This window comes from Doryrhamphus excisus, linkage group LG12 (genome assembly GCF_037039965.1).
Source record: "Doryrhamphus excisus strain RoL-2023G ecotype Guam linkage group LG12, RoL_Dexc_Guam_v1.1, whole genome shotgun sequence".
NCBI lineage: Eukaryota > Metazoa > Chordata > Actinopteri > Syngnathiformes > Syngnathidae > Doryrhamphus > Doryrhamphus excisus.
The window spans coordinates 12,073,070-12,095,243 of record NC_136368.1 but is presented as its reverse complement, the minus strand read 5'-3'; the positions used below and the strand labels follow the sequence as shown (position 1 = coordinate 12,095,243).

At 39.2% G+C, this 22,174-nt stretch overlaps 1 protein-coding gene across 1 annotated transcript in view; it reads right to left on the bottom strand.

Annotated features, from left to right (window-relative positions):
- The window catches only part of wnt6b (wingless-type MMTV integration site family, member 6b), a 38,839-nt gene that overhangs the window by 11,147 nt on the left and 5,518 nt on the right, over positions 1-22,174 (bottom strand). The window contains exon 3 of the mRNA XM_058082667.2: positions 7,434-7,654. Within this exon, the coding sequence (XP_057938650.1) occupies positions 7,434-7,654 (221 nt within the window). The remainder of the gene's footprint in view (positions 1-7,433; positions 7,655-22,174) is intronic.

Here is a 22,174-nt window from a genome sequence, read left to right as displayed (position 1 = left end):
TGTGGCAATAATATTTGATCAGAAACCGCATCCTACAAAAGCCAGGCTCTCCGAAAATCGAGGTTCCACTATACTGTACATACTAGATTAGATTAGATTAGATTAGATTCAACTTTATTGTTATTGCTCATGTCACTTGTACAGGGCAACAAAATGCAGTTAGCATCCAACCAGAAGTGCAATTTTTATAAGTACATTAGTAGTAAGTATTGACAGATCTATGTAAATAAAAAATATACAGGCTATGACTATAATACAGTGAGGATATGTACAGGGATATAAATGACTATAATATGGCTATTGTAGATTATACAGATTATAAACAGTATGGATATGACAATATATAATAACAGTAATATGTACAGTATTGCAGTGAAGTGACTAGAGTAGAGTATGGTTATTGCAGATTATATAAATTATAAACAGTATGATCAATGAATCAACAGATAGTAGTATGTACAATAGTGCAATAGTACAATAGTGCAATGAAGTGGTGGGGGAGGGCATAGATCAGCGGGGGGATGTAAGTAGTGGAAGGGGTGGGCAAGGGGGGGCAGAGTTCAACAGGGAGACAGCTGTTGGGAAAAAGCTGTTCCTGAATCTGGTGGTTCTTGTCCGTAAACTCCTGTAGCGCCTCCCTGAGGGTAGGAGGGCAAACAGTCTGTATAAAAACATGGGTCCAAATCAGCTGGGAGCCAAATGGGATGTCAATAAGGAAGATTTCTGAATGATTGATGGATGTATATGCCATTTGCAGAGTTATGGTCCAAGACAAATAGCAAAACGTGCAAATAATAACCACACCCATATGTAGTGCTCTAAACGACAGCTATATGAAAGGCATTTTTATTTCATATTTACACACCATACACAGTACAGTATTGTACTAAAACGTACAGTAACACATCAGGTCGAGTCAAAGCATCTTCCTGCTGGAAAATGTGACTGCATTGACTTTGGAGTCAGTATTCTCTTCTGGATTCATAGCTGCATCATTGTTTTCCTCATGCATATTTACATTTTGAAGCAGATAGACTACTTTGCAAATGTTGAGCCGCGAATAGACGGGATCTACTATATAGTATTTTCAGATTTTTCTTCATCTATTTTGAATTCTCCTTGTTGTCATTAGGATCACAGGTGAGCTGGAATCTATCCCAGCTGATATTAGGCTTGGCTAGAGTATAAGCTGGTGTGGTTGCCACTCAAAAACAGACAAACCAACATTCACACTGACATTCGGACCGATCGGAAATTCAGAGTCTCCGATTATCCAAATGCATATTTTTGGGAGCAACTCCAAACTCCACACAGAGATTTTCCTGCAGAGATTTAAACCCAGATCTCTTGACTATGAGGCAAACAGAAATGTGTCATTTAAGTTGTGAAATAGAAACATAAATAAAATAATATAAAATTGATAAAATATATACTCATTTATCAGTACATCGGTAGAAATCACTCCAAGGGAAAGAATAACCATAAAGCAACATAAGCTGTCAAAATTTAAAGAGGAACAAGCTCAGTGGAAGCTATCAAAAATTGGAAGATAAAAAGTGCCTTGTTTCATATTTTCCTTGGAGACATGAATTCCAAACAAATTCTCCGCCACAGCGGGTGTCTGGGCCTGTCGACGTCTGCTTCTAATTCCACAGGGCCCTTCTGCAGGAATTAGCACATATTCTTTCAATCCTCTGACTTTTAGGCAATGATACTGGGAGGTCTGGGATGTCAAAACATGAATTACGGAGGCTGACATAATACAAAACTGTATTTTTGTTTTGGTGATTTTGGTCACACAGAGTCAGCGGCAGCAAGAAGCATATTTCAAAATAAATAATAAAAGGGTCAATTACAAGGTTTTTTTAGGCAAGTCAGAAATTAATTTGATTTGTATTTGTGAAGGAGACAGCCAGACTCCTTTGATAGGTGAATATTGTGTTCTGTTGGGCTTGGAACAAGGTGGTGGCTAAAGTTTTCTTATTGCTGTCTGCACTGCCCATTGTCTTCTACGTCCTGATTGGCTGTAGACTAGTGTCAATCAGTCTCTTTTCGTCCTGCCCTGGGGTGTGTTTCTCTTGGTGTGCTTGCTAGCTTGCAGTCTTTGTTTGTTTACAAGTTTCTCACCGGCAAAACCCACAATCTCGACAAAATGTTCTACGTCCGAAAGGCAGAGGAGGATGCCAATTATCCTAAAAGGCTGGACTTATGTAGATGGCTACTTCATTATGCAACAGGAGTACAGCAGCAATAACAAGGATACAAAAATGCTACAGTACAGCGGAACGACGCCAGGACAAAAAGGCACCGTCACAGGAGTGAAATAGGTGAGTCACTTGGTAATTTCTCGTCTCCAAACTGTAGGTTAATCATTAAAAATCAAAGAAACATTGGGACTTTGAGAGTGTGAGAAATGTGAGAAAATGTTATTGCCCGTGAAAAGTATATAGAGTGTAACATAAAAGGTTTGACAGCCAAACATCTATAATCATTTTTAAAAAATGAAGGTGGCTCAAAGTCACTTATTGTGGCCTATTTTTGGAACCTATCCCCATGATAAATGTTATTACAAACATTGTCTATCATAAAGGGAAAGACTTTCAAGAAACAATCAAAAATTGCACAGAAAGGAGGCTGCTGAACCTGTCTGTCTCATCAAGTGGAGCCAAATCTGAACATATTTGTGTTTACAGTGACCAACAACAAGCTACATTTATCCTCAAACCAAAGTAAAAATATTGTTATTGTTGGAACACAAAAATGCTCATGAAATTGTAAAATGCAGAAAGAAATGCCTCACAACAGATATGTGTACATTTATCATTCCCTCATACGACTTCATCTAAACTGTATAAGTGCCCAATTATCAATAAACACAATAAATATACCAACAAGATTACAAAGCCTGGTCTGTTGCACCCGTCAAGTATGCACCAGTCATACTTGAAACCATATCAAAGAGTAATAAAGTTACACCAATAATCATTTAAAACATATTTGAGAAATAAACTGCTGTTCTGGCAGAGCAATATAATCTAGTAACAAATGTTCGCTGCAGGCTCCTGGACAGCTACTTAACAGGGTGGCGATTGCCTTTGTTTATAACAAATGAATGCTCATATGCTACGCCCATATGGAAAAAACTGTGTGATAAAATGATGAACAACCATACAAGAATGTATTCAGGCAGAATTGGCGTACGAACGCGGTTATTGTCATCTGCTGCGTTCTTGATCTCTGACGTGGAAGATAAGCTTTCACTGCTGTTTGATTGTTGGTTGTTAATTTGTTTTAAACTGTTTCATGACTTTATGCAATACACCATGTGCAGTCACACTATTTGAACAAATAATTTTTAGAGCATGTGCCATTATTTGCAATATTCTGCTAAACATTGTTTCGATTCTCCGCTTGGGCATCTCTGTGTGGAGTTTGCATGTTCTCCCCGTCCATGCATGGGTTTTCTCCGAATACTCCGGCTTCTTCCCACATTCCAAAAATATGTTAATTATGTTATATGAATTAACATATATAAAATATGTTAATTGGTGACTCCAAATTGTCCATAGGTATGAATGTGTGTGTGAATGGTTGTTTTTGGCATAGAAAATGGACGAATGGGTGCCAAACATACTGAGTTTGTAAGTGGCCATATTGAATGTTTGCTTACCAAACGTCATACTGGAAGTGACACAGACAGCCTTTTTGAAGTATATTTATCAGTCATGCTATTTTGTGACATCTGCAGTGTGGATGATGTTGTCGGTTTCAACCCCGCCAGCTTTATCTCCATCAAACATCTGTAACTAATATGCTGCTGATGAAAGTAACTGATGACAAATGACTTTTCCCAGATGAGCAATTTCACTGGATATGCACATCTCGATACCTACCACACACATCTCAATCATGCCAAAAAATAAAAACAAACCAAAAAAAAAATACCTCCATGGGAATTTCTCTCTCCCTCCAGATGTTTTTTTCTAAAATGATATATTGCCTGAATCACATTTTCCTCTTTCTTCCTTGTCAAATGATGTAAGTGTATTGTTGACACTAGAATGTTCATGAACCTGATCAGTGTGTACATGTGTTTTATATACATGTGTGCCTTTTTGGTCACCATAAAGGGAAAGTTGTTTTTGTTTTTTTGCAATATGATCACCAGTCAATCACAGTGTGATTGTGAAGACAACATTGAGGGAGAATTGTTTCCATGGCAGCACTAACAAGTTAATCCATATTCCTCTTTTCACCATTATTCTTCGGTTAGGATTTCCACAAATGTTTATGATTGGCCTTTAAAAAATAGCTATACTGCAGCCGAAAAGTCATTAGAGGAAAACAGCACAGAATAAGTAACATTAGATGATAAATATTAATATTATTATATTAAACCAAGCAAAAAGAATTATGTCTTGAGGAGAGAACTTGGGCTGAGGTATGAAATTCTTTTACGCCTCTCATTTCAAGGTGTGACACTAACATTGTGAAATCAATTAAATCACTATTATTACTGTGCATACACCCTCTCACAGACACACACACTCACACATATCGCTTGTTGGCATGTCATCAAAATGCTTCATGCTAACAGAACTTCATAAGATAGCCTGGAGATATTTTTTCAAAGTGAGATTCGAACAATGTTTCAATCAAGCATATTTGTGTAATCATCTAACCACACACTCAAATTAATTTGTAAAAAAGCAAACCAGTATCATTACAAATATTTTCACAGGAGAATTTGCCAAAATGCCCAAACGACATTGAATTAATTGGTTGAATTAATTAAACCAAAGAGATTTGTGAAATATAACACAACTTGAGGTGAGTTGCTACAGATCACCTAATAATCAAGCTACCATACATTTATAAAAAGATGTTTATGGGTGTACCCTGTCTGTTTCACTAGAACATTTTCTATGGATGAAGACATATTAGAATGCATGTAAACAAGTAGTGAGTGTTGTAAAACAAAAGGGCAATTTGGACGGCTTATAGACAGCCAGGAATGTACGATTGATTACTCGTCTGTCTTCTGCCGGTAGATTCCTGCCCTCGGTTCCCTTTACCTCTAGGATTCAAAACCCTGATTAACTGATTAACCTGTTTTTTTAAAGAGTACTTAAGTGCATTTTTCCAAGAAGCACATTCAAGAGACCCAAAATGTCTTTAATAACATACACAGTATTTGCATTGGTGTTAGCTTGTTTCTGTTGATTCACCACACAGATAAAGGCTGTGAAGTGCCACTCAATGATCTCTCCATGGATGTAATCACAGGAGAGGAAAACCAACAAAGTAATTGTGGAAGACCCTGCCGTGACCCGTCAGCCATATTGCAGACATCAAAGAACTGCAGGAAGATGCTTCGAGTAGATGTTAACTGATCGTTGCAAGCATACCGAATCTGATCTAAGAGTAGAATCAGTCGAGTGTGATGATGTCTAGTCTGTACTACAAGCTGTCCTTGTCTTCTGGACTGTAATTAGACAGGGATCTGACCCTAGGTTGGCACGAGACCGTCCAGTGAGGTCAGAGGTCTAAAACCCTCAACCACCCCAGGGACAAAGATTATATCATTGATTTTGTGTGATTTTTTTAAGTACTTAAGACAAAAAGAAAGTGGAAATACACAATAGACCGACACTTATGGTCAACAAAAGTAAGAACTTTTGTTTCCATGTTTAATGAACTGAACTCAACAATGTAAAACTTTTTCAGTACACCCAAGGCCTATCCCTCACAAATATTCTTTGCAAATCTGTGTTAAGGAGCATTCATAATTAATCTGCCCCACATGTGTGATATCTTCAAGATGTCGATTAAATAGAATGATTATTTCACAGGTGTGCCTTGGGTTATGAGATACGAACACATCATTACTATAATACAAATACTAATACAAATCATTACTGCATATATGGGACTTACTTATTCCACCTTTAAATCGTATGAAAAAGGTAACAAAAAGCACCAACAATGCGCCACTTACATATAACGTCACGTGCATATTAACCAAGCTACAGCGACATTATTGTTATTAACACTGTTACGCTGATCAAACTACTTTAATGGCGAACTGACATTTTATCACACTGGATCCATCATGACTGTTACGCTGGGTGACAGCGAAAGAGTGTTAGGACCCCAAGATGCGGCGGCATTGAGTTCCAAAAAAATTATTTATTAACAAAGGATGTCCAAAGCGTGGAAAAAGGCACAAAAAGCAAATACATTGTACAACAGAAGAAAACCTCGGACTAAGTTTAGGAAAAACATGTAACACAAGGAGCTGCAAAAAAGGTTTCAGAAAATAAAGAACTAAAAGCGCTGCTGGAATAGAAAGCACAAAACAAAAAGTCACTGCCGAAAACTAGACAGGAACAAAAATTGACAAAGTTATCTCTGTTGGCAGACAGGCCAAACGCAAAGAAACTCACGGTAGCAGAAAGTGACCAGAAGGTAGCTAGTAGCAAAGACAACCGCTTTGGCAGGTTGGCTGTAGGTACAATCTGGCACAGGTGTGTGGGAGTGAGGAGCTTAAATGCCAATCAGTAATTGGCAACATGTGTGTGAAGCAGGCTCCTCCAGCGGCTCAGTGTGCTGCAACGAGGGAGAGATAGGTGGCAGCAAAGCAACACATACAGGACATGACAGCGACTTCGTCATGGCCGCCACAACCATTCCATTAGACTGAAATGCCTGTTGTAGGTTCACACAAGCTCCGTGCGGCGTCTGCGTCGGCCATAGGCAAGATGGAACGAATCTGTTCGGGTTCTATGTTTTTTTTTTCAGGTGCCGTTATCATTACAGACACCGGAACACTCTCTAGTCAATTTAATAATAATAAACATAAAAAAGATATGTTTTTGGACTAACTCATTGTATGAAATCCAATCTGCGTCAGTTTGATCTGCCTCCTGACTACACATCACTGACAGCCATATGCGTGAACTCCGATCCGTCACTTTTTACACATCCATAACAAACCCAAACAACAATAACAATTCCTATTGTTACAAAAAGGCAGGTGTAAAGTACTGTTGTGTGCAAGAAGTTGTGGTGTCTTTAATGTCCCTTCTCAGCTCCCATAGCGTACGCAGTACGTAGATTCATCATGTCATAATGACTGTACCTGTTACTACATGGTCAGAGCATGTATATTTAACCATACGGTTTTTGGAGGATCCCATTACGTGCAGTAAAAGCTCAAACTGTCTCTTTTTTATCTGTTTTTATATCTTTTGAATGCAAAGAAAAGAGACATACTGCATATTTTATGTTTCACATAAGGATTGTGGATGATGGGCAAAATTCCAAAAAAGTGCAGTTTTCCTGTAAGTGGTGGTCACGCCAAAGACTGACTGGTTTCATGCCAAAGCATATTTTTTTTTTGCTGTTTGCATTTTAATAATACGCTTACTCACCTTGTTGCAGTATTTTGCCAAAGTACTTGTTGTGGCTTGTGCAGTTCCATTGGCGGTATCTGAATTGGTATTGGCATTCTCTAATGCCCAACCTTGCTCCTTTAGCCACCTCACTGACTATTTCCGGCTGAGTCTGACAGAGTTCAGCCTGCTTCCCCACCAGACGCTTTGCCTTCCTGCATATGCTGTTAGGGTCCATTACCAGCGGACTGCCCACCGCCCTAGACAGGATAAAACAATGTTAGAAATGTTTCATTCATTCATTTATTCATCCTTTATTTAAGCAGATAAACCTCACTGAGATTAAGAGTCACCTGGCCAAGACTGCATCAAACACTTCTAAGATACCATCATGCATTCCCAGTGAACAATCAGCAGTTCCACTAATTTAAAACATTTCATTGGCCAGGCCCATTCATTTCATGATCCTTTAAAATAACTTTAAATTCTCCTAACATGACAAGTTGAGATAAGTTTAATTCATTTTGCAAATCATTCCATGCAAAGGGAGCAGCCTACTGGAATGTTGTCTTACCTAACTCTGTTCTTACTCTAAGAACTACCATCAGTATGTTTTTCTGAGAGAGTGCAGAACATACTGTTGGTATTTATGCATGTAGGTACAGAGGTAAGATGGAAGGAGCCCAATAATACATTTACAGATAAAAGTCAACCAATGAATTCACCTTACAAACTCAGTTGCAGCATACAATGTACAATGTTGAACACCAATGCCATAGCCAGTCATGAAGCGTAAAGTACTAGAGGGTAAACAGTGTCTAGCTTTTCAAATCCATAGAATTCACATGTCAGACACTACACTTAAAACAACGGGTGAACATCTGTATTCACAGCAGAACAGAATACATTGATATGACAAACCAAAACAAAACCAAAAACATGACAATTAGCAGGAGTTGTGATCCACTACTCTTCCAATAAATGTCCTGGTTGATATTGATATTGGTATTTGAACAGTCCTCTTTCATCATGCTATCCACATTATCTGGTCATGAGACCAGGACGGCAATTGATGACAAACAGGATGTTCTAGAGGGAAGGAGCCACTGAGCTTAAAGTGTTACAGAGTGTCATCAGTAGGTTGTAAGTGAGACACAAAAAGACTGGGAGAGTTGCAAAAACGCGTACTGTATGCCTTCCTATGATATTTTTTATGCATCTGTCTGGTCACATGGTAGCCTCTTGGTGGCCATGAAGTCAGGAGATTGGGAAAATCTGGGTTTGAATCTGTGTTTGGGCATCTCCCGGTTTTCTCCGGGTACTCCGGTTTCCTCCCACATTCCAAAAACCTGCTAGGTTAATTGTCCAAAGGTATGAATGTGAGTGTGAATGTTTGTTTGGATATATGCGATTGTCTGTAGTCCGTCCCTCACCCAAAGTCAGTTGGGATAGGCTCCAGCATACCCCTACAAAGGGCAAGCAGATGTTGTAAATTTTCCATTCAGACCTTTTTAGATAACAAAACAAGTACTGAAACGCTGAACAGTTGATTTGTGCATTATATGTTCATCCTGAAATTTCAGCCCAATATCCCTAACGTTTGTAATATATAATGAACAGTATGTTTAGATATGATTCAGGAGCTAAGAATAAATTGTTTAGTCTAACTTTTAATGGGATTGAGGGGTTTCGCTTTAACATAGAGGAGCAACCATTTTGGCACAACAGGATTAGTTTTCTTCTATCCCAGCCTCTTTTCCTCTCTCCGAGTATACCTCCACTTTTGCTTTCCACGCACTTTTGTCTTATCTCTGTTTATCTCAACACCTTGTTCCATCACACTTTCCTGGTGCGCTGACAAAAACAATAGTGTACACAAGGGATGTCCGATAATATCAGCCAACACCAGCTGATAAAATGTGATATCACATCATATCAGTATCAGGGTTTTTTTGCTTGTGTGTGATAACAGCAACTAGTTAGTTGCTGAACTAGTTGCTAGTTCGGTGTATCCACAGTCTGGATTTATTTCCAATTTCCACATTTTCATTGCAAAAGTGGCAATTTGCAATGAAAGTGCTGGTTATGCGAGGCTTTTAATCCTTTAATACTGCTAATGTAATCATGCAGCAGTCAATGCGTGATATGCTGAATGAGCCCACTTTATAATTCCACTGGTTGCATTTGTCCATAGTTTGTACTTTGTTCTTAAACTGATGTTTCTGCCACATACAAATATGCAACTTTCCAAATAATTACCGGCATTATTTAATTAGATTGATAAGATTGTCAAAAGGCGGTTGATTTGCTGTGGCGACACCTGAAGGGAAAAGCTGAAAAAGAAAGAAGAAGATAAGATTGTCAAAATGTTACCTCAAATATTATGGAAGATCTGCTGCCTCTATCGCCATTGGTTATATCAGTATCGTAAATGTAAACTATATCAGATATCAGCAAGAAAGCCAATGTCCAGCATCTTCAGTGTAGATTCAACTTCGCTTGACCACATATAGCAAGCCAGTAAGCAGAAACATAACTAAAAACCTGTTTCTTTGTATCATGCTATAGCTCTGTACATTGTATCTATTAGTATATAAAGTATAGTTTTGAATATGTGTGTAATGATAAGACTCAAAAACATATAAAGTTGAGCAGTGTATAATTATCAGGTTCCGGTATAGTACTTACAAACACAGATTCCCACTCAACAACCACTTATTATCTCCAAGATGTCATCAGGATGTGTGCAATGCCTAGAGAAAGCAATAGTAAAAGGGAAATCAGATGCCTAAGCATGCAGTACGTTATGTTTTTTGTGCATTTACTTGTCCATCCTGCTGTGTGTGTGTGTGTGTGTGTGTGTGTGAGAGAGAGAGCACCTGGAGCAATGCTGGGAAGCAAGCTCTGTCAGCAGCTCACAAAAGCCAGTCTGACGGGAGGTGAAGAGCAGTAAAAGTATTGAATGTACTGCATGAAGTGTTAGTTCTGAGTCCTGGGTGTGAGCAGATTTAGGGGATTTGAACATGAAGAGAAGTTTTCCTGTGATCTTCCAAAGTGGAATGGTGGTATAGATAGAGGAGTTTGGTTTGAAAACATTATGAGGGCCCATTGATGAGAAAGTGCTGAATGCATCAGTCAACCGGCTGTCCCAAAACATTCTTAAAATGCTAATCAGGCAATTCTATATGTGAGAAATTAATAAACAGAATGCTACCCTAAGCAGATAGTCAAAGAAAATGAGCGAAACTTTAACACAGAGATATAAAAAGGCACTTAAAAAAGCTTGATCAAGTATTGGGATAAATCTAAATCACCCTCCCCAAATAAACTTTTAGCATGAGGGTATGGAAAGATAACTGTGACCGAGGACTGAATCTGAATATGGCACAAACTCAGGTGAAAGAGTTCAATGGTGAAGATATACCCAAAAATGGGGTTGCATCAGTTAGATGATGGCATGACGGAAAGCAAAACATTCTTGCCCTTGTTTGGAGACTAGTACATAAAAGTCTGCCTCCCAGCAAAATGAGACTCGAGTGCCCCCCATTAAAAAAAAAAACTGAACACATTAGACGTATTGTATAGTGTCCTTTGGAAGTATTGCAACAGTGTATTTACATCTGGAGCTGCACAACTTAGAAGACACTTATTTTCCATTTGGGACATGCCGAGGTAGGTTCTGTTACCTTCTGGACAAAAGTTGCATGGTCAGACTAGACCAGGGGTGGGCAAACTACTGCGCGGGGGCCACATGCGACCCACCAAGCGTTTGAATCCGGCCTGCCAGTTGCTTTCTAAGTATTTCAACTTTTAACATACAAACTGGCAACATGACTTGTAAGTCGGATGTCTTATTTAGTAAAAAAAAAAAACACAACAACAACAAAACTGTAAAATTAAAATTACATAGTTTGATGTGGTCTGATGTTTAAAGTGCTCCTGAACATACAACCGATTTTATCTGTAACACTTTTACAGATAAAACTAGACAAATAATTCAAGGAAAATTATAAGCATAAATAGTGTGTGTGTTAAATATATGTTCTGGTCCCCCAGACAATTTTGTTAACTCGCCATAGGCATATGGCATTGGTGTTCATTTGTTAACTAATGCGGCCCACGAGTCAAAATATTTGCCCACCCCTGGACTAGACAGAGATTGAGCTGTTGGGCCATACACAAAAAATATGTTTGGAACATTCAAGAACAAAGTCAATGATGTATCAAAGAGTCAATATTCCAATGCAAAGCAGGCTAAACTTAACATAATGAATGGCGTTGTCAACCCTTTTCAACATTTGTAACAATATATTGTTTCAAGAATATGTACGCTGAGATATCGTGACATTTGCAAGTATCCCAGCAGGTGCATTCACATGTGCATCTACAAACAAACAAACACACACACAGTTGATAGCGTGCACTGACCATGCATACTGACCATGCAAAGTGCCACCGTTCCTCTGGGTGTCATTTATAACAAAACTCAGACACAGACAATGAAATTACCAAGAGGAATTGACTAAATTTGGAAAGGCTTGGAAGTTAAAACAGACATGAATTGTTCCTCGGTGTCACTGCAACATTTCAGAACAAAGCTAAAGAGAAATAAAAACACAGTCTGGAAAGTGGGACTTCAAACGCTATCAAAATTAAACGGCTTATTTACTCGCTGTCCAGCTGCCAGTTAGAGAGGAATCAAACATTGTGTGTAAAGTGACCGTAAGTTTCATTGTAAATCTCCCATTACTGTACTGTACTGTACAGAGACCCCCTTTTTTTCACTTCAGCCACAAATGGGTGAATTTCATCCCACCCTAATCCCTGAAGTATGCTGGAGATGAAGATAGTCACGACAGGCATAAGTCTGACACACAAGAGCGAGGCAGCGCATGAGAGAATGAAAGAACATACTGAGAAACGGTGGGGAACTCGATGGCCAATAAAAATTACAAAGTCATGGTGTTGTATTTGTTAAATTTACAAGAAACAAGATCAGACCAAGTGCGCCAATTCAGGATCTTATGAGAATCCTCAAGTGACAAACATGAATTTATGTATAATTTATTATAGAGGGAATCAATTGAGAATACAATTTAAAGAGCAGCATTAAAAAGCATCAACAACAGGAGTGGCATATATTTAAAATAAAAAAAAAACAGCATTTGTTTGATCGTAACAACTTGGCACAGTGGTACACCCTGAGGCACTGACAGCCCAAAGATAAATGGGATGCACTTACACGGCGCCTTTAGCCTGTCAAGGTACTCAAGGTACATGCTGCCAGCCATGAAAGCTAAGTAACCAGCACATTCACACGCTCATGACACGGCGCCAGGAGCAAATACATTTCAGTTTGTTGCTCAAGAAGACTTCTACATGGAGGTCTATCAGTCTCCTGCCTGAGTAGCTTTACCCCAGCATAAGAGGTTATACCACAGGTCAGAAGGAGGGAAGGCATGAAAGGGTTTAACACAGTCTAGTGTAGGGGTCTCAAACTCAATTTACCTGGGGGGCACTGGAGCTAAGGGCTGGGCAAGGCTGGGCCGCATCAGGTTTTCCAAAAAAAAAACAAACGCATTTATTAAAAACAGAAAAATATACAAACTTTTTCAGTGCTTTGGTTCTGATTTTCTACAATAAAAGCTCTGATAAAACATTCCACTGTTCTCAAATATCTTATTTTTTATTTTTCTGCAAAAAATAAGGTGAAAAATAAATAAACAAATCAAGAATAAAGAAAATCAATCAATCAGTAATAAATAAATATAATAATAATAATAAAACGGCAAATAATAAAAACTTAAGAAACCACATATAGTTGGTGGGTAGACAAATTATTTTTTTCAGATTAAAATGAACAAAGCATTATTAGAGCCCTGTAGACATGACAAAACACGACTATAGTCACATTTATACTTTTTTTATTTACAACATATTGCGCAACTGCAGGGTCTTGAGACACATGCTAACTCGCAAACTAGAGAGCTAGCGACCTAAACGGTAGCCTTCAAGTTATTTCCTTTAAACTTAAATAGCCAAAAACTTACCACTTCCACACGGATAGGGAGGATAACTATTAACAGTTATTTAACCTTCAACATGAACATTAATCAAACGTAATAATTTTTTCTGGGTACATGATACCATACAGCATCCATATCAAACTTGCGTGGGCCGCACTAACATTAAACTTTCATATCAAGGCGGGGGCCTCAAACTAGTGTCCTGCGGGCCAGCGTGTTTGAGACCCCTGGTCTAGGGTAATCTTAACCAATCAAATGAATGCCTCTTATTGTCTTTAAATGTCTTTAAGTCAGAGGCCATCATGCACGTCACCACCTCATGGGACACGTCATCTGTTCTTGACAGTTACATTAAACAAAGCATCAGGCTACTCCAGGCATCTTGCTTGTTTTCCACCAACATTCTTGCTCTGCATCACCAAAGAGGAGAACCTTTGATGGTTTATTTGCAGTATCTCCTCCTCATCCTCCTTAAGAAAAAATTAACAGTAACAATATTCTACAGTCTACAACCAACTTTATATTAATCGCTATTATTAGTTGTTAATTATTAGTTGTCGAATGGGTCACTTTCTACTGCGTGTTGGCTAATTTGTGATTGGATGGTTAGGAAGGGGATGAGAGGAGGGGTGATCTGGCGTGTGAAGAAGCACAGCAACAGAGATGAGCAATGAGTGGATCTGCCTTGTGCTTTTTTTCTGGTGGAGTTTTCACTTCTAAAATGTTGATTTGGGGCGACAAGCCGTTTATTTAGGGGTTTATTTAGCAGTGCAGAGCCATCCCCAGTTGGCATCATACCTTCAGCTGCCGTCACATTGAGTTCCCACTATGCGTGACGTCTTTGATCTGACATCAGATGTGATGGGACAATTCATACAAACATGTACATGCTGGTTCAGGTGGTTACATTAAATCGTGGTTGCTGTCAGGTGAAGTTTTGGTGACGTGTCTGAACTGCACAGGTTGCGCTTCACATGCGCCAAAAATAGACCAGCTCGGAGCTTTCGGTGCACCTTTGGAGAGCTGTTTTGTCATGAGACTGTCACTGCGCCAAGCTGAAAATGTGGACACGTCCCCTGGTCGCCACGCCCATCTCAGCGCAGTCCAGTCTGACCAAATGACCTAATGGGATGCGCACAGTGGTGTACTGGACCAAATTACCACTGCGTGGGCTGTGCCACGCTCCGCCATCCTGCCCTGCACCATGAAATTGGAGCCCAATATCTCAGTCATTTTGTTACTTTGCAATTCGTCCATCACAAATGTCTGTATCTTTATATTCCTTTACAATATTGTTTTTACCTGTCATGTCCCAAAGTCCCAAAGTCTGCTGTATGATGTCCAACTGCACGAAATAAGTAAGAAGTAGTCAGATACTATGATATAATGTGCGATAAATTTTGCAATAACAAAATATCACTGAAGGCCAATAAACTGTTCAACATATTTTGTGCTCACAACAAGATGGTCGATTTTGATTTGGTATAATTGTGATAAAATTGATAACCTTAATAATGTTGGTCATAATAATTATTACATTAAATGTGTTATTTATTTTAATCAAAAATCATATTTGCATTATTAGATTAAAGACAGAAAAGAACATTGGGTTGACAAAGCAGGCAAATATCAGAAATTGAATCCATTTACGGTCCGTCTAAGTGCAACCACGTTCGCAACAAAAAAGCCCCAATTTTTTTACGTTTTTATGCTGGACTGTTAATATTTTTTGTCAAGCATTGAGATTCCGCACTTTGTTCGGTGGTCCTTCAACACACCATAATTATTGTGAGGCACAAAAGTGAAACGCATATATAACAATCCCAATATAACATGATCGGAAGTCGTTACTGGAATTTCAACAGGCAAGCAGTGTGGACTATGATGACGTGGTTTGGAGAAACTCCTTCTCTGACACCTAATAATCACGACCCAGCAGACCAGGCGAGCCTTTTTTAAAAATTTAAACTTTTTAAAAAGTGACCCCCGGCATTCAGTATGTGACCCTCGGTGAATAAAGTTTGGACAGCCCTTATGTAAACGGTCAAAGAAGCAGTTAAGACATAAGCGGTTAGCTGGTATTTTTTATTATTTATTCTATTAATAATTATTATTAATTATTATACATTATTATTAATTATTATTAATTATTATCTATTATTTTTCTATTATTTATTTATTTTATTATCGATGTTACACTTCAGCCAATAAGAAACTTTCCTGTGCAAAAAATAAAATAATTTTTCACCCTGTTTAAACTCTGACTGTACTTAGTCGAACTGATTTCTTTCACTTAGCAGGTACGTACATGCATGATGATATGATATGATATGCAGGGTTTCATTACATGTGATAATTGATAATAGCTAGTCGGTTTGATGCAGTTTTAAGCAAAATAGATTTCAGATCTTTGCTGTGGAAAAAAAATGCATAAATTGACGTTACTCAATTTTTTATTAAAGACCCCTTTTTTAGACTCTCACTTTAGATGCTCTAAGCAATATTGCCATTAAATTAATTAAACAGTTTTGCAATGTTCTCCATTTATGTAAAAGTTCAATCAATAAGTTGATGAATAAGTAAGTTAAATTATTTGTCATAAAAAAAATTGAAAAATTGCAGTGGCAGCAGTAGAAACGAAGAAAAAAATGGATTGAAGTTGCTTTTCTAACTGGCCTTTTTATCCCAGTACAACATACGTACTGTAAGAGGTATGTCTCCTTACGGCACAGAACCTTGCTGTAAAATGTCCATGAGACTTCCGTATCCTTGTCACAAGAGAAGATCCAAATGCAGCAGCGTGAGCATCTTCTGTTTTGGACTTGCCTTTAGGTTTCCATGTGGTTTCTAATTCGTGTGTGGTTTCTTTTAGTTGGCCAAATGTGGGATTTGGTAGTTGGATGACTTGGAGTTTTACATTGAGGATGTCATGAAATGCTTAACCTTTGCTCCTCCAGCTAAAGCAATTTGACCCCAGGGAATAACTCTTGATGACTTATTGGAGAACGTGTTTTGGCATGCTTCTGGACAGAAACCTCCTGATGGTCAGAGAGCTGAAAATTAGGTAGGAATCATGACGTTTTGTGATAATTTCCTGCACTCATCTGTTTTTGGCTTCAACTTGGCGACAGTTTGGTTGCAGATTTATAACCATTAACAGAACGCTCCCTTGGTGTGATTCTACATCTAAGACAGCTTTGCATACGTGTGTCCTCAATGTTGCATTGCGGCATATAAAATCATACTACGGTGATATTTATGTGGAACTGATTGTTGGTCATCGGATTTTGAAGCAATTGAGGCAGAAAGGGGTGCCCTTTATATTGCACTTGGACAACTGTACTATGGCATCCTGTAAGGCTCATTTATTGGTCCACATCAACAATAACTTCAGACAAAAGATACCAAGGAAGCTAATGTCTAAGCGGTAAATGTGTTAGCAAAGCAGAGATTACAAACGATCAAATATGTTTCTGTAGCATTCTTTTCTGCATGTAATACGATAATTGTTAATTGTAATACTATAATGGTGATTCATTCGTCCAAATGGAAGCTGAACCAGAGACCATATCTACTCCATATAATAACAGACTCATCTTCTGCCAGGTTGTTTTTTTACCTTTTGCACTTATTTTATTAGTTTGTTATTTATTATTTTATTAGAGTGTGAGCTTTTTGTGCCAATGAGTCAATTAATTACATTTTAAAAATCTTTCCATTACATGATGCAATGCATCATTGGACAATTCCGTCCAGTATTCCAGACACAGATGTAGCTTGGCTAACTTCCCCAATGGAATGTGAGCCTTTCCACACATTGCGACAAAATCCTCAACTGCTTGTGGTTAAGGAAGAGTCACCGATACAATTCCAATCGCCTTACTAACACAAGGTAAAACACAACAGGGTGTAAGCACACTCATACAGCCTGAGTATGAACACAAATATCTGCTAAAGCGAATTCAGCCACTCACTTCCTACTGTAAATGAGGTCTGTCAAAAATATTTATTTAATTAATAATGTTAACGGTGGGCGGCATGGCGGTCGAGTGGTTAGCGCGCAGACCTCACAGCTAGGAGACCAGGGTTCAATTCCACCCTCGGCCATCTCTTTGTGGAGTTTGCATGTTCTCCCCATGCATGCGTGGGTTTTCTCCGGGTACTCCAGTTTCCTCCCACATTCCAAAAACATGCTAGGTTAATTGGTGACTCCAAATTGTCCATAGGTATGAATGTGAGTGTGAATGGTTGTTTGTCTATATGTGCCCTGTGATTGGCTGGTGACCAGTCCAGGGTGTACCCCACCTCTCGCCCGAAGACAGCTGGGATAGGCTCCAGCACCCCCGCGACCCTCGTGAGGATAAGCGTTAGAAAATGAATGAATGAATAATAATGTTTACATTGTTACCGTAATTAACGCATGTGCATCAAGGCAAGCCACACCTCTCTGTTATATAACAGAAGCAAGTGCCGTAAAGATGTACACACTGTCTCATACTTTTTTAAAAACGTTATCTTTGCCATAACACATCAACAGCAGGGTTCAATTCCTGCACCATATACAGTATGTATCTCCAACTTGCAAACACATCTCTCTGTTCTTCCTCCGATCAACACTCACTACTGCAAGGAGTACATTCGGAACTCAAACATCAACATGACAAAAGCAGGTCACATCAGGAACTAAAACTATTGAAATTTGTTCACCTGTAACTCTAGCACAGGGGTCGGGAACCTTTTTGGCTAAGAGAGCCATGAAGGCCAGATATTTTAAAATGTGTATCTGTGAGAGCCATATACATTTTTTTAAACATTGAATGCAATAAAATGTGTGCATTTTTATGTAAGACCAACAGTTTTAGATAATGGGCTCTAATTACGTAGACCAGGCACACTACCCCACGCCAATGGGGTGTGGCCAGCACACTTTCGTGAGCAGCGCAGTGTCTAATAATAAATCAAATACTTGTTGCCATTAATACAACTTCTGCTGCTGCATAGTTTTGCACCGTACTCCGTAGACGTATTTCATTCTTTTGGCCATCTTTGCCAGAAGGCTTGGTTCTGCAGCTTTAGCTATTTGACTAAAGGAGGAAAGTTTATATTTACATGTTTTTTTGACATCTCAATGACCGAGGTAGACTACAGCATTACCCAGTAATAATCGAGTTTTGGTGTTTGACCTGGAAAATATCATCAGGAAAGATAGATATGGTTGGCCGTATTGCTGCAGAATATAGATGGACGAATTAAAATGCAAGAAAGTTGTTGATTTTGAATATTATTTTTAACAGTCATTTCTGTGATGTTTACTTTAAAATGTTAGCAAAAATACATTTTTATTGTGGTAAGAAATGCTTGAGAGCCAGATACAGTCATCAAAAGAGCCCTACCTGGCTCCCGAGCCATAGGTTCCCTACCTCTGCTCTAGCATATACCTAGTTCAGGTACATTGCAAGTAGACATGCAAGAGACGTTGCAAAGAGACGTTGCAAAGAGACGTTGCAAAAAGACAAAATAAAATGTATTCTTTTCATTTCATTTGGAGGGTTTAATGAACATGCCAAATTTTAATAATTTGACAGTCCTACTTTAAATATATTTAACTTCTTTGCATATTTTGACCTACATTGGGTTGCATTTAGTATTACAGGTAGTCTTCAGGTTGCACTCACCGATGTTGCCATGTCTGATGAGTTTTTACACGAGCCTTTTCAGCATTCTTGGATGATTTTTGCTGCAATTTTCTGGCATGAGTGTGAAAAGCATGCCTACAGACAAGCACAGGCACACATACACACAGGCATCACCATTCAGTTTAGCACCTGATGCCAAACCCACATCGTCATTTAATCTTTATCTGTGCCCATCTCTCTGGTTCTGATTAGACATCAAGCTTTCAGACCAGGAGTGGACAAGATAAGATCTGCTACAGTGAAGCACTACTCTGAATACAGGGTGTGTGTGTGTGTGTGTGTACATGGGTGTGCATGCGTGCGTGTGTTTGTGTACGTGTGATTACACAGGATTCACTGGCTGGTGGTGTATTTAGACTAACATAAACACAGACAGCAGATAGCGTTCACATACAAGTGTGTGTGTGTGTGTGTGTGTGTGTGTGTGTGTGTGTGTGTGTGTGCACACCTGTGGGCCTGCGCCGCACTTCATGCAGGCTAAACGCCACATTGGGACACACACACATGCACACACACTTAGCGCTACAGTAAGTTGGCCCGGCTAAGACGAGAGCAAAGGCATTCCTCCCTCCTCTGAGCTGTGCTGTCTGCTCTCAAGCCAAATGATTAGAGCGCTCTAATCAGCAAGAGGCTATGAAAGGACAGCTATCTCCAGCATTTCATCCCTCTTACAGTCTGTCTCTCTGCTCAGTGTATCTATACGATAGGTATTTTCCAACAAGTAAGGCAAAACAAAGAGAGACTTTAGAGAAGGGGGCAAGCAGCAGAACCTTCATGAGAAATTTATGATGGGACATGCAGCGGTGTTCAACAGAGAGCATCATTGTCCGGGCACACAAGGGAGGGAAACTCGCCGTGCACAGGTGCGCGTTCACCCTCACTGCACCAGTCGGCACGGCGCAAGTGAAAGAAGATGACAATATTTGTCAGTAGGGATAACAAGGAAGTAGATGGTTTCAGTGTTGATTCCTTTAATCAGTGATGAATGATGTCTTATAGCGGGCGTGTCCAACACATACTGGAAAATGATGATATTTTGTAAACCAACATATGTAGATATGGAATGAAGTTACATATATTTCAAGAAAAACTGCATCTCAGCTTTGTGATATAGGAGAAAATGCTAATTATTAGAACAAAGTTCACATTTGTTGTTTTTCCCTTTTTGCTGTTAATAAGCTTTTTGTTCTTTTTGTGTTATTAGTTATGATTTTATTCCCTTTATTTAGTGATGATATTTTCCACAACCTAATCTTCGAAATACAGACCTGATCAAAATCTTAAAACCGGTTGAAAAATTTGCCTTTTGCACATTTGGACCTTAATGAGGTTTAAAGTGGGGCTACAATATGCAAAAGCAAGATGGGGGAGTGAACTTGTAATTTTAAAATAATAATAATAAACTGAAATAGGTTGTAGGGCGGCACGGCGGTCAAGTGGTTAGCGTGCAGACCTCACAGCTAGGAGACCAGGGTTCAATTCCACCCTCGGCCATCTCTGTGTGGAGTTTGCATGTTCTCCCCGTGCATGCGGTACTCCGGTTTCCTCCCACATTCCAAAAACATGCTAGGTTAATTGGCGATTCCCAATTGTTCATAGGTATGAATGTGAGTGTGAATGGTTGTTTGTCTATATGTGCCCTGTGATTGGCTGGCGACCAGTCCAGGGTGTACCCCGCCTCTCGCCCCAAATCAGCCGGGATAGGCTCCAGCACCCCCGCGACCCTCGTGAGGAAAAAGCGGTAGAAAATGAATGAATGAATGAAATAGGTTGTTTTTCACCTGATCAGCTGTTCAAGACCACAGGCTCAAAATTCTCATTTTCTGTCTGGCATTCCCACGGTCATTCCCTGCTAATGGCTAAAGCTAAGAAGCTTTCTCTTCTTGAACGCGGTCAGATCGTCGACCTGCATGAGCAAGGCCTCTCACAGCGTGCCATTGCTGCTGAGGTTGGAGGCGGTAAGACAGTCATGGTACATTTTTGGAAAGATCCTGAGCATTATGGATCAAAAAAGTCAAGTGGTACACCAAAAAAAATTACACCTGCACTGAGCTGGAGTATACGATTGTCTGACCTCTCCGCCTTCTATGCCACAAAACTGCCCATTTAGACTTTGCCAGGGAATATCAAACATGGGACATTGAAAGGTGGAAAAAAATTGTATCCTCTGATGAGAAAAAAATGCAACCTTGACGGTCAGGATGGCTTCCAACGTTACTGGAGATCCTACCTGGTATGTTTTCTACCTGGCACAGTGGATGGGGGTCCATTTGCTTTTTCATTCAGTGGAACACTGGAGCTTCAAGTTTTGCAGGGTCGTCAAACGGTGGATGGTTACATGTAGATGTTGTAGCGGGCATTCCTCATGACTGAGGGCCCTCTTCTGTGTGTTAACTGCTGGGTTTTTCAACAGGACAACGCTGCAGTTCACAATGCTGACTTGATGAAGGACTTCTTAGGGAGAATAACTTCACTCTTTTGGACCATCCCGCATGTTCCCCTGGTTTAAATCCCATAGAGAAGATATGGGGATGGATTGCAAGGGACGTTTATAAAAATGGCCACCAGTTCCAGACAGTTGACGCCCTAAGTGAAGCCATCTTCACCACTTGGAGCAATGTTCCCAATAGCCTCCTGAAAACACTCGCATCAAGCATGCCTAAACCAATTTTGGAGGCGATTAACAAGAACAGCGGAGCTACTCATACATTACTTTTTCATTCTGGTTTGGTGGGTTTTTTATAATTTTTCTTAACTTTTGATCAAATGATAAACAGCGTATTTCAGTTTAATTGTTTTCAATAATTTACTTTTTGTCACACTCCACCTTTTTTGCTTTTGCATATTGTAGCTCTACTTAAGACCTCATTAAGATGCAAATGTCTAAATTCCAGCTCTTTCTAGCTATTAGGTATAAGGTTTTGATCCATCTGTATTAGAATATTATTAAGTTTTGTTTGTCAGCGCACCCTTACTCTCTGGCAGTTATTAAATGCTTTATTAATAAATTATCACTGTTTGATGGTTGAATACTGCCAAATATTAGTTTTTACAAAGG